General features: G+C 40.8%; 1 protein-coding gene across 1 annotated transcript in view; it reads left to right on the top strand.

Annotated features, from left to right (window-relative positions):
• ADGRB3 (adhesion G protein-coupled receptor B3) overlaps positions 1–12,024 on the top strand; it is a 499,090-nt gene that overhangs the window by 195,778 nt on the left and 291,288 nt on the right. Inside the window, exons 5-6 of the mRNA XM_044421464.1 lie at positions 3,012–3,176; positions 6,658–6,822. Coding sequence (XP_044277399.1) covers positions 3,012–3,176; positions 6,658–6,822 — 330 coding nt within the window. The remainder of the gene's footprint in view (positions 1–3,011; positions 3,177–6,657; positions 6,823–12,024) is intronic.

Consider the following 12,024-nt stretch of genomic DNA (forward strand, 5'->3'; position numbering starts at 1 on the left):
TTATGATAGCAATGGATTTGAACTGAGAAATGACTTCAGTAAGAATTCACCTTTGTAGAAGGTCTCAATAAAAGCAGATTTAGTTGGTATCTATGTTTGAAGAAGCTTCTCCAGTTTTATAGTCTATCAAGATGATACAGTCCTTCATAATCTTCTGCAGGCAGCTATGTTTTCAGACTTTATAAGAATTTCTGATAAGTCTATATCTGCCATCAAGTATTCAGGTGTTGATACATACTGTCAATTTTCTGTTACTTTTAAATAAAAGCACAGTTCCAAGGATGACAGGGAATGGACAGCTTTCATGTAATTACATGATTGCAATGTGTCTCTGACAATCCCCTTGGCAGCCTAACTATACATAAATGGCCTTTCTAGTTGTCTAAACCTTGGCTGTCCACTTTCTTTGTCTCTTAAACAATTAGAATAAATGAAGAAAGTGCTTTGCTGTATGGACAGAAGGTAATTGCTGATGATCGTGGCATAAATACAGAATGTTATGTTATTACTGTGAGTCTTAATGACTTGCTTATTGCATCATACTCTTGAAATGCGTATCTGGTTTTCCCCTCACTGTCAGATGCATCTCACATTTGCCCTCACCTCCATGCAAAGGAAAAACAATCACCACCACAATGAAGTTCTGTATTCTACCACAGGCAACTGAACCTGTGAGAGATGACGGTTACCCACTGTGGTCCCTTGGCTTCATCTGTGGCAAATTAGCTTTGGGTTGTGGAATTAAGCAAATTACATGAAAGTAGCTTTTATCCCTTTCAGTGCAACTTAGAGATCCAGTGTGCTGTAGAGGTTAATGTGTTACACTGGGGCTCAGGCAATCCAGGTTCTGGTCTCCTCTCAGCCTGGAAGTTCACTGGGTTTGTTTGGGCCAGCCGTCAACTCTCAGACTAACCTGAAAAAAACATGGAGAGAGAAGATGACTATGTGAGCCATCTTGGGTTCCTTGCAGGATATAAATATAACAAATAAATAAAAGCACATACTATACTTTTAAGAATGCAAGCTAATGGCACGTCAAAGCAGTGTCTTACACTTGGCCGATTCAAATCTGTGATTCTGTTTTGACATGGCATAGCTCACATGGCAACTGAAATGGGTACACCTAGGAACCAGCTGCAGGATCCTGGGGTTGCTTGTGCTTCAGCATAGTTGCCACTCTGCCAGGTCTGGGCATGTATCATGCGACATCAGCATGTGAAAGGGCTGTCATCAGGTACTAGTGCTGGTGGCAGAATCTCTACAAGTCAGTGGTGGGGAGATCAGTAACAGATCAAGTTCAGACCACAAGTTCAAGGTCAGAGATGGTTTCACTCAGTGCTACAGCATATATGCAGCTTCCTGTACCTTGGACTGGTTCAGCTAGTTATACGCTGAGCTGAGGTTCAAGTGGGGTTTACAGTGGGCATGATTTTGCTCATATTCAAGCCTGTAACCATCCTGCTGACAGTGCCACTTTTGGCTACCATATTGGTGTAAGTGGGCCAATTGTGCTAGAAATGTTGGGCTTCAAAAAGCAGGTTTACTTGTAAGACACCTCCTGTAATGGGACATATGGCTGCTCCCATTACAGGAGTTAGACTGGGAGTGAGTTAAGCTGGGAAGTGGTACTTGGACATCCCCACTGACAATGCCCTACAGTCCTACCAAGGGTATCAGAAGTGATGTCCAGGGGCCAGTGATGACTGGCAACTTTGAACCACTTTGCACACATTACTCTGCTCAGGATACATATTTCCTGGGGTGAGGAACTCATAATTAATAACAATAATAATAATAATAATAATCACCACCACCACCACCACCACCACCAATAAATATGATCAGGGAATTTGCAACAGATACAAAATGAAGAAGACTTTCTCCCATAAACCATGAATGCTATTCATGCAATGGTTAAAATGGGCATCTTTAAATGCAAGAACCCATGATGATAAGAGGTAGAGGAAAATAATAGAGGAAAAAAACAAGGACAAATGCACAGACAAGCTTTCCAGTAATTTCTTTCTTTATTTAAATTTATGCTATTATAACAGCCCAGATCTAGACTCGCTTTGTGGCTCACAACAATTAAAACAAACATTCTAAAATCAGACATAAAATTAACATATTTAAATATATTAACAACATAATCAAAATATAAAAGCATATCAGAATTAAAATATCCCATACATGTATTTAAGTAAGCAAATTTAAATGTAAATCAACCAACCAAAATATTGATGATGACAGATGATGATGATGATGATGATGATGATGATAGAGTTATGTGCATACTTACTCAAAACTATCTTCTTTTGAGTTGCTCTGGAACTTCTAGATAAGGATGCCTTAGGAATAAAGTCTACAGAGCCAATTGGACTGTGCATATACAGAACTGTGTCACATTGTGAAATGGGCACTACCACATGCAAGACACACAAGACAAACCCCAATAGCACTTCTTGCTACCCCACCTGAAATGCACCCATTATTTGGAAGGGAAAATCGGTGCATTCTTCCCTCTCCTCTCCAGTACCTGGTCGCATTACTCCAGCCTAGGAGAAAGCTAGGAGTATGCTAGAACAATTCTATTTTTTGCATTTCTCTGCTGGCCCAAATCTGAGGTTCCATGTGCCACCTCCATTATCAGAGTCATACGCTAGAGGTCTGCCTACACACCCCAACTGCTAAGCAGCTTATACTTGTCCTGTTTGAGGGATCCTGCGGCAGCTGGTTTGCTACCATGTGAACAGAGTACTGGACTGGATGGACCATTGGTCTGAGCCAATGTGATTTTTCTTAGGTTCTTGTTATAGCATATATAATATGAATATACAAATACATTTGAAGACAAGCAATGAATATACAGTTTTGATGTGAACCCTGTACAGCTTTATTTGTCGGCATAAAATCAATCATCTTCTTTTTAAAACATGTACACAAGAAACCACAGTGTGTCTAGCTGGGAAAGTAATATAGATTTTATTTCTATTTTGTGTGTCTAACAATAGTTGATGGACAGTGGCAAGAGTGGAGTGCTTGGAGTCAGTGCTCGGTGACCTGTTCCAACGGCACACAGCAGAGAAGTCGGCAGTGCACAGCAGCTGCTCACGGAGGTTCGGAGTGCAGAGGGCCCTGGGCTGAAAGCAGGGAGTGTTACAACCCCGAATGTACAGGTACATAAGGCCCCCTCCAGGAGGAAAGCCAACTCTGATGTGGGGGTGGGGGGAGATTTCAGTGCACTGAAAAGATTTTAATCTTCCTAGAAGATATGTGTTTCATCAGGGATCCAGCACTGTGTCCAACGCTACCAATCCCTACCTTTTTTCTAAACCCTGTCTCCACAACACCCTGGTATAGGCTGTATTTTGGTGGATCCAAGCTGACCCAGTGAGTTTCATGGCTGACTAGGGAGCCAGGTCACTTGACTCCAACTTTCTAAATAAGATGCACTTTCTAACCCTCTTTGCTACTTAATTGGCAAATTGGCATGAGTTTTCCCTGCTAAGGGGATTTTAATTTGGGCTGGTTTATTCCTTGTGGTGCTATGACTGCACCCTCTAGGACTCCTGGATGGAGGTATCTGCTGTGTTTCTGGGCACAACTCAAAGTTTTAACCTTTGTGGCCATTAAGCCCCATATGGTTTAAGACCAGTATACCTCAAGGACTGCTTGCTCCTGCTTGAACCTGCCTGGATGTTGAACAACATGCCTGGATGTTTCTTCCACTCCCCTTGTTGTCAGAAGTGAGGTGGGTTAGTGCTTTGTTAATGGAATTTTTAGTGGGGGGATGAACTGAAATGGAATTTTAATCATGCAAGGAAGCACCTACAACCTTTTGTGAAATGCAAATTACATAGGATCGTATATCTGCCTGCCAGCTTGATAGTGGCTGCTGATGGAACAGATTTTCCCTCCCTGTTACAGCCCCTGCACACACCCCAAATCTACTCTGGAAGTCAGAAGGATTCTCCAGAGAAGAACTGAGAGTGCAGGAGGAAGGGTAGGAAGTTCCACTGAGCAAACAGAAGTCTGCTCACATAGGTTGGGTGTAACACATTGTAAATCAACGTAATTATGAATATTTTCCCTTCTGTATATTCTTGAAACAGTTTACAGCAACACACACCAAGTTTGCTCCCAGATAAGGCTTTATGCTGCAGTTTCCTGCTTCATTCCTGGAATTTTGCAGGGCATCCAGACAGTGTAATTGCAATTTTGTAATTTTATGTTTTTCCAGTGCTTCTTCCATCTGTTTCCCCTCACAAAAATCTGTTAAGAAAGTAATGATGGAATAATTGCTGTTGGATGGGTATTGCTAGATGTTCTCTGTCTGTAAGCACCCATGGCCTTTCCCACATTTTTGATGGCTTCAAATAATTCCAATTCTTGATTACTATTTAACATTTTTAAAATCCCATATTGAGCATGTTTATTAAGAGGTCTAGGAAAAGATCAGTTTGCTGAGTGGCAGAGGTAGGTGGGGTTTAGGTACATACTGGACTGTTCCATTAGCTGTAGACCAGGGAAAAAGAGAATTAGCAAAGCTTCAAAGTATCTACAAAGAGATTCTGCTAAGTTAGTGTTCACCTTTATCTCTATGTGACCTGCAAAGTGCCCTGTAATTGACTATGCATTTAGCAAGGTAGAGAATCAAATGCTTCCTGCCCCACAGCGTTTCCTATTCCCCTCTTGCACTGGAGGATAGAATAATACAAAAGGATGTATGAGGACAGTGGAAGCAGTTTAACTGCTGACTTTCCAGACTCTTTTCTGTCTACTTCCTGTTCTAAGTTAGAAAGTTGTCCAAGTGGACAGTTGAGGTCTCATCGGGTTTTCATGGCATTGAATAGCCAAGTTGGGCAGAGGAGCAAAGGGAGTTTGCTGAAAGCTATGAAAGAAGCAGGAATAACACATTAGTTCCTTGTCTGCTTCCCAGTTACCACAAAGCCTGTTTGTATGATGCTCTGGACAATATATCTCAAAGGGAACGTTAGTGGGGCAGTTTCTTTGGATTTACTGGGAAAAGACAAGGGATAGGCAGAGGAGGAAAGGGACCCATGTCTCAAGGCAGTGAATTGAAGAGGGCATTTTAGACATGGGAACTCTGAGTTCACTGGTCAGAAATTAATCATATGTGGTGGGAAATTCCCTGACTACTTTCTACTTTCAAACGTCCTAAGACTGGTAGCGAACTGAGACATGGTATTTTTGGTGGTGTGACCCAGTCTTTGGATACCCGTCCCCAAGTAGGTGTGTTATCCTTCCGGGTCCTGCTGAAGACCTTTGCCCAGGCTGTTTAGCTTGCAATTCTTTTCATGTTTGCCCAGACATGAAATCCCACTGAAAACAATGGGACTTACTTTTAAGTAAGTGGACATAAGATTGAGACATAAGATTGTCTCCTGCTTCATCATCTGCTCTGCAACTTGTACTGGTCGGGATGAAAAAGCTTTCATTGAGCTTTTCAGGTTGGTGAATCCACGTATTTCCAAGTTCTCCAAGCTGGATCCAAAATTGGCTCTTTCCCACATCACCCAAAGACTACCCCAATTTGGGCTGTTCTACCTGCTGCCACTGGTGGAAGAAAGTGCCACCAACTTTAATCTTGCCTTGCCTTGTATTAGCCAACTTTAATATTTGCTTTTATTCTAATGCTTTATAATTATTTACTGCATTTGCAATGTTTAATTTATTCTAACCACAATGGCTTCAGAGTAGGTTGTGAATATATGGCATGAACGAATATGAAAGTAGCCTCCAAGTGAACCTAATGAAGGAGAAATCCAGCATACATTTCTTGAGAATATGACCATAGGGTCATATACCACAAATACCTCTTTATAGAGGCAGGAGACTTTCAATGTTGAACCTATTAGGAAACATTTAAAAAATTCTTGAGAGATGTTTGAAAGGTTGAAAAAAATCCAGATTTATCTGCACAATGAAGCAAAGCTGCAAACAGTAATTCTTTCAACTATTATAAATAGATTATAGGGATTTTTTTCTTAGCCTTTTTGATATGAATGACTGTATTGAATTATACAATACAGTGGTATTAATGAAAAGCATGCTGAGAAAAGCATAATAGAACTGAACAAAACATAAAGAGATGAATACAAAGGAAAGAAAACAGTACAAACATTATACTGAAATGTTAGAATAGCAGTTTAAATGAAAATAGCTTGTGATTGCAGTTTAAAATATTGTATTTTTATACGTCCCAGCCTCTGAAAATATGGTCGCCATCAACACATACTTTCAGTACAATCCTATGTATGCCTGCTTAGGAGTAAATGTGTTCAGTGGGTTTCATTCTCCCCATATGTGTGTAGAGAACTGCAGCCTAATTTCTCCTGTAACAAAAGCCCAGTCCTTTGATTTTAACAGTTTAGAATGCACAGCATAAACAAAATTAAGCATATTGAATTCCTATTTATTACAAAGGTTGGTTTAAGCTTATGTTTCACTTTCTCCCTCTGAACTGAATGTGAGTTATGTGTGAATAACTGTGGCTGGATCACGTCCATATCCATGGCCATTTAGTTATTTATTAACCTATAAAACTCTGCCACTTCAAAATGCTTCTTTTTGATACATGAATTGGTATGATAGAATTTGCTGGAACCTGCCTGACTATTACATTCTTCCAAGCAGCTAATGGTCAGTGGAATCACTGGGGCCATTGGAGTGGCTGTTCTAAGTCATGTGATGGAGGCTGGGAGAAAAGAATGAGAATATGCCAAGGAGCTGCAGTTACTGGGCAACAATGTGAAGGAGCTGGAGAGGAAGTTAGACGGTGCAGTGAACAACGATGCCCAGGTAAGAAGCAGATAGAATTCAGAGTATACCATTCATTGTCAGTTTTGAGTCAAATCCAAACACTTTCAGGATGTACATTTAGGAATTATAGAAGTGTTACATAGAATCTGTCAGAAACAGCCCCATACTGCCAGGAGTAAAATGCTTGTTCAGTGTATATAAATTGTTTGAATGCTTTCAGGAAAACTCTGATTGAAAAAAGGACAAAGTGTTCCAAAAGAGTGATAAACCTTTTCGATGATGTTGGTGATGATGATCTGTAAGCTAATCCTGTTTTATTGGCTCATATCACAATTCATGAATTTAGTTGCAATTTGATGTAAAATTTCATTCTAATGCTCCAGAGACAGCTTGATACTTGATCCATAGCCAAGTTAATTCAAAGTAGTTGGAGTTAATGTGATATGAAATGAATGGATGTTCTTCTGTCAGGCTGTAAGTGGCAAAACTGTGTCAAAACTGCAGTGTTATACATTATAGTGAATGCCCAAAATGTAGTATGGAATTTTGACATTAGTGGTTGAATTCTGTGGATGTTTCAAAAGGCAGATTAACTGATGAATGTGACTAGCTGGTAGTGAAGAAGTATACCACTATTTGGGACCATTCATAAAATTCTTCTGGGATTGTGCTTATTTACATGTGAATGCTAATCATTCAGTGGTTTTTGGTCATCTGTAGAAAAGAAGAAACTGTCTGATACCAGGTCCATATTGTCCAGCATTGTCTACTCTTACTGGTAGCATCTCTCCAGGATATCAAGCAGAAAAGTTTTTTCATTCACTTGCTACCGATTTATTCATTCATTCATTTTATTTACTCTATTTTGATTTCTACAGTCCTTTCCTATTCCTCCACCTTCTACCTGTAGATACCAGGATTAAAGCTAGGGTCTTCTTCATGCAAAGGATTACCACTGAGTTTTGCTTTCTCTCAAGTAAAATATTCAATGAAAACTATGCAAAACAAAACAAAACAGTTACACCAGTGTCTAGCCAAAATGCTTTTCAGATTGTGGCTCTCTGGGAGGTCAGCTCAGCAGTCATAGCAGTTGTCAGATCACCTCATCTAAGAGTCAAGAGGAGTGGTCCACCTGCAGAGAGGGAGCCCCAATCTGTCCAGCTTTGATGAGAATGCAGAAAGTGCTGGTGCTTCTCCAACAAGAGAGAGAATAAGACTCTAAGGGCATGTGAGGAGGAGCCAGTTAATCTGTAAATAAATGGGAAAAACCTGTCCCCCAACATCCATCCTGTAAAGGAAGAGACAGATTGTCTGCCTCTGTCCTTTCCTATTCCTCCACCATGATTCCTCTTTCCATTTCAGTGTTCTCACTGGAACAAAAATATGTGCTTAAATCTTCAGTTGCAGTTATTTCAGCATGCTTAATTATGGCTAGTTTGTGTTCAAAGGTAAGTGTGGAATGCTTTTATTGACAAACATAGCAAGGACAAATTAGAGCTAAATCATCTGAAATAATAACTGTGTGAAATTAATGAGTGCATATTGCTCTTTCATATTGCTCTGGAAATAGCAAATTAGGAATTCATTCATTTAATTCATTGGCCCACAGCCATCAAAGTTATGCTTTCTGATTTTCTCCTCCTTATATATATTTATTTCCCATAATCATACACACCACTGAGATAAAATAAAAAGTAATCAGCAGCATATGAAAGATAAAGACATTATTATTTTCTTTTTAGAACAAGTTACTAAAGCTGATTATTATCATTTCAGGATAGTTGGCTCACGGTCTTTATATTTCAAGGTTTCTTGTTCTCTTCTCTGAAATTTATTATAATTTCATTCTTCCTAGTGTGAGCATAGGGATTCTGGCAGAGGAGGAATCACAATTCTCCTGTTTCTCTGCTCCTTCTGTTTGACACACGGTTAGGTAAATATCCAGGCAGAAGATTACAGAGAGAGGTGGAACTGTTTGCACTGCCAGATCCATATCTAGCCCTGCCCTTTCTACCCATCATTGAGAGGTGTTCTAGAGTATCTGTGCTAAAATTGAGGCAGCCAAGAATCAGAAGCCAGCAGTCAGGCATGGTAGATACTGCGGGTGGCTGAAGCCGCAGCCTGTCCTGAAAGCGTCCTAGTTCTTCCAGGCTGGTGGGAGCTTTTGAGGGATTTATGTGGGCTGAGTGTAATGAATAAGCCACCACTCCACAGGTGACTAACCACTTGTGGTATCAGCATGCAATTCTCTGGGCTCCTAGTTCTAGCCCTGGCATGGAGCCTGTTTGGGGACCAGATGTGTGTTATGTGGAGAGGCTGAAAGTGGGGAACACAGGATATGTGTCCATGCCCATACACAAAGGAGGGAGAGCAAATACTGTTTGACTGAACCCTTCTGGGGATTATTGTATGTGTGTGCATGAGAGAGAAAGTAGTATACAGCATGTGTGTGCAAGATACAGGTAGGTATACACCTGCTCTGTTATTGATTACATTTCTATGCCACTTTTCCTCAGTACTGGCTTCAGTGCTCAGAATATAGAATAACAATATATTCGGCATTTCGGCATTTAAAAAAAAAAGCAGGACAGCAATATTGCAATCCAATTTCCATGTAATGTTTTTTGCACTGTAATTTCAATGGATTGCAATCAAGAAATGAATCCTATCCTTCTTATCCCCTTTGAAGGGAGGACAGCAATTAGATCTGATTTTCTCAAATAGCAGTTCCTGAATACTTTGTAGTTGTGATAGGAGTAGTGATATGGGATGGAAGCTTAGCAGTCAGAAGCAAAGGAGAAAAAAGCCATACATTCTGCTAGCCACTGTGAGATACCCAGGCGACCAAAGCAGCTTTTTCAATTCAGGTTTCATATCCCCTTGTGTCTAAATAGTTTCCCACCTCAGGTGACCACTAGATAGAAAGAATCTCCACAAAACTGTAATCAGAAAAATGTACAGAAGAGGTCAACAACTGTGGAGTCCCTATACCACAGTTGGATCCACCACCAAATGATGGTGGTGTCTGAGGTCCCAGTCCAGAGGAGGACAAGAATCATGAGCCAACTATCCCCTGAAGTAATCGTGTCCATTGGCAAGCCACTCTGGGTATGGGTGGTAAGTGCTGGGGATAAGAACCTCCACAGTTTTAACAAGAGCTGCATCTCACTTAAGTCCTGCTGACAGAACACTGTTTGATCAGGCAGAGTCGTCTGTCAGTGGAACAGGAGAGAGACCACTTTGGGAGGGGCATATGAGAATTTTGTTTTTCCACAGGAGACATGCAGGTATGCCTTGTTCAAAACTCCAAGTGCAAGTGCAAGCAGGTGTCTATGGTGGAAAGTAATGTGAATTAGGAAAGTAGTACAAACCTGCCCTTCAATTGCTGCTTGATTTGTGCAAGTTTCCTGTTCATGCAGAGTGAGTAGCAATTACAAATATGAATGAGAATCTGGCAGGAGACAAATGGCCAGATAATGATGGAGAATCCTGGGGATCTCAAACATCACTTGTTTGCTCATACCTAATATTGGTTATTTTCCCCTTTCCTTGTAGCCTCTCATTCCTCCCAAATATCTGCTGTGAAAGTTGGGAGAAGCTTCAGCACTGTGTAGAAATGCTATAGCAGGAGGGTGCAGGTGCATCACTTTCCTCTTACACTGATGCTGGATGTTTGTGCCAGTTCACAGTAGAGAAGCTGGAGAAATCTGCAACAAATTCAAAAGAGTTCAGAATACTGTGAAACTTGTCTACAGATTCCACAGTGGACTGGCTTTTCCTCAGTCCCACCAATTCTGCAGATTTGCCAGCTGGTTCTTTACTTTCCAAAAGCTCGTGAAAATTTAGTTCTAGAAAAATACAAAATAAAAAATTACCAAAATTATGCCTTTTCCCCCTTAGACCCAAGCATAAAAAACACATTTCAGAGGACTTTTCACATTGTGGAGGGTTGTGTACATGTTGAAAATGCAGAATTACATGAGTGCACATGAATTCAAGTTCAGAAAACAAAAAATTCTGATTCAATCCATGAACGGGCAATGAAATGAAAGGGGCCAGACTGTCTGAGAAACATGATGGAACAGATTTAACTACATCCTATATCCATAGATCAACAGAAGGGCACCAGCTGGATACAGCCCTCCATTCTCAAAAACTAGCTGCTGACCACAGGTGTGCATCTTCTTTACCGTTACCCAGGCCAGATTATTTCAAGCAGGAAATTAATAGCAATGACAGTGAAAATGCAGTCTTAGTGAATTGCTTTAATACAATGCACAGTGCTTGAGTGAACGCAGTCAACATTTCTGTAGTGGTTATGAGGCAACAGTGACTTTAAAGAGGAAAGAAATAATACTGTTCAAGAAAGTATATGATTATGGTGAATCTTTTCAGCAAGAAGTCAGTTGGCTGAGCCAACATCAGGGCAGAACATATGCCTTGCAGCTAGTAAATATGTCTAACAAATCCAGTTTTCCAAGGTTGCCACCTGCTGTTACAAAAATATTTTACAAACAGGTTTACTAGTAGCATGTGTGGGAGATAGTAGCTGATGATGTCTGATTTTGTTTACAGCCTTGATTCAACCTAGATTATAAACAGGATTCTTATGGGAATTGCAATGACACATAACATTAATGCCTTGAGCACCTTACTGTGGAAAAGTGGGATATAAATAAACAACCAATTTAAGGTGTGATTCAGAATGGCACACGTGTTTTACACATACGTTATGTTTAAGGATTTTCACATAAGATAACAGAACGCTCACACATATTGTGTTGCTACTGGAGATGTGTCACGGTTGTGCTGGAGGACCAGCCAGAGTATTGAGTGCATGCTACGCCTGGGAGACAAGGAGAAAAGTGCAACACCAGAAAAGACAACAGTGCGGTAGAAACTGCAGTGTCTCTGGAAATACCAGCACAGGCCAGCAGCGAGGGAGTGTGTCATCAATACCCACATGCTGTGCAAATACAGAGGTAACACCATCTTGCATTCTGCCATCCCCTCCACAGCATACGAGAAGCACAAGGAACAAGGGAGCAGCTGCAGTCATATCTAGGAAGCCCTGAGACAACGTCTGTTTAAGGCAGCCACAAATACACTCGGGAGGCCAATGATTCAAACCGCACCACGGACAAAACATTTTCCCTCCCTGACCCCTGTGGAAGGACATATAACTCAGCAGAAGTACAGTTCGCAAAGCAGACAGAAATGCGCTCAGGAGGTCAAGGGCAC

The sequence above is a fragment of the Varanus komodoensis genome, unplaced genomic scaffold (genome assembly GCF_004798865.1).
Source record: "Varanus komodoensis strain SLA01 unplaced genomic scaffold, ASM479886v1 scaffold12, whole genome shotgun sequence".
NCBI lineage: Eukaryota > Metazoa > Chordata > Lepidosauria > Squamata > Varanidae > Varanus > Varanus komodoensis.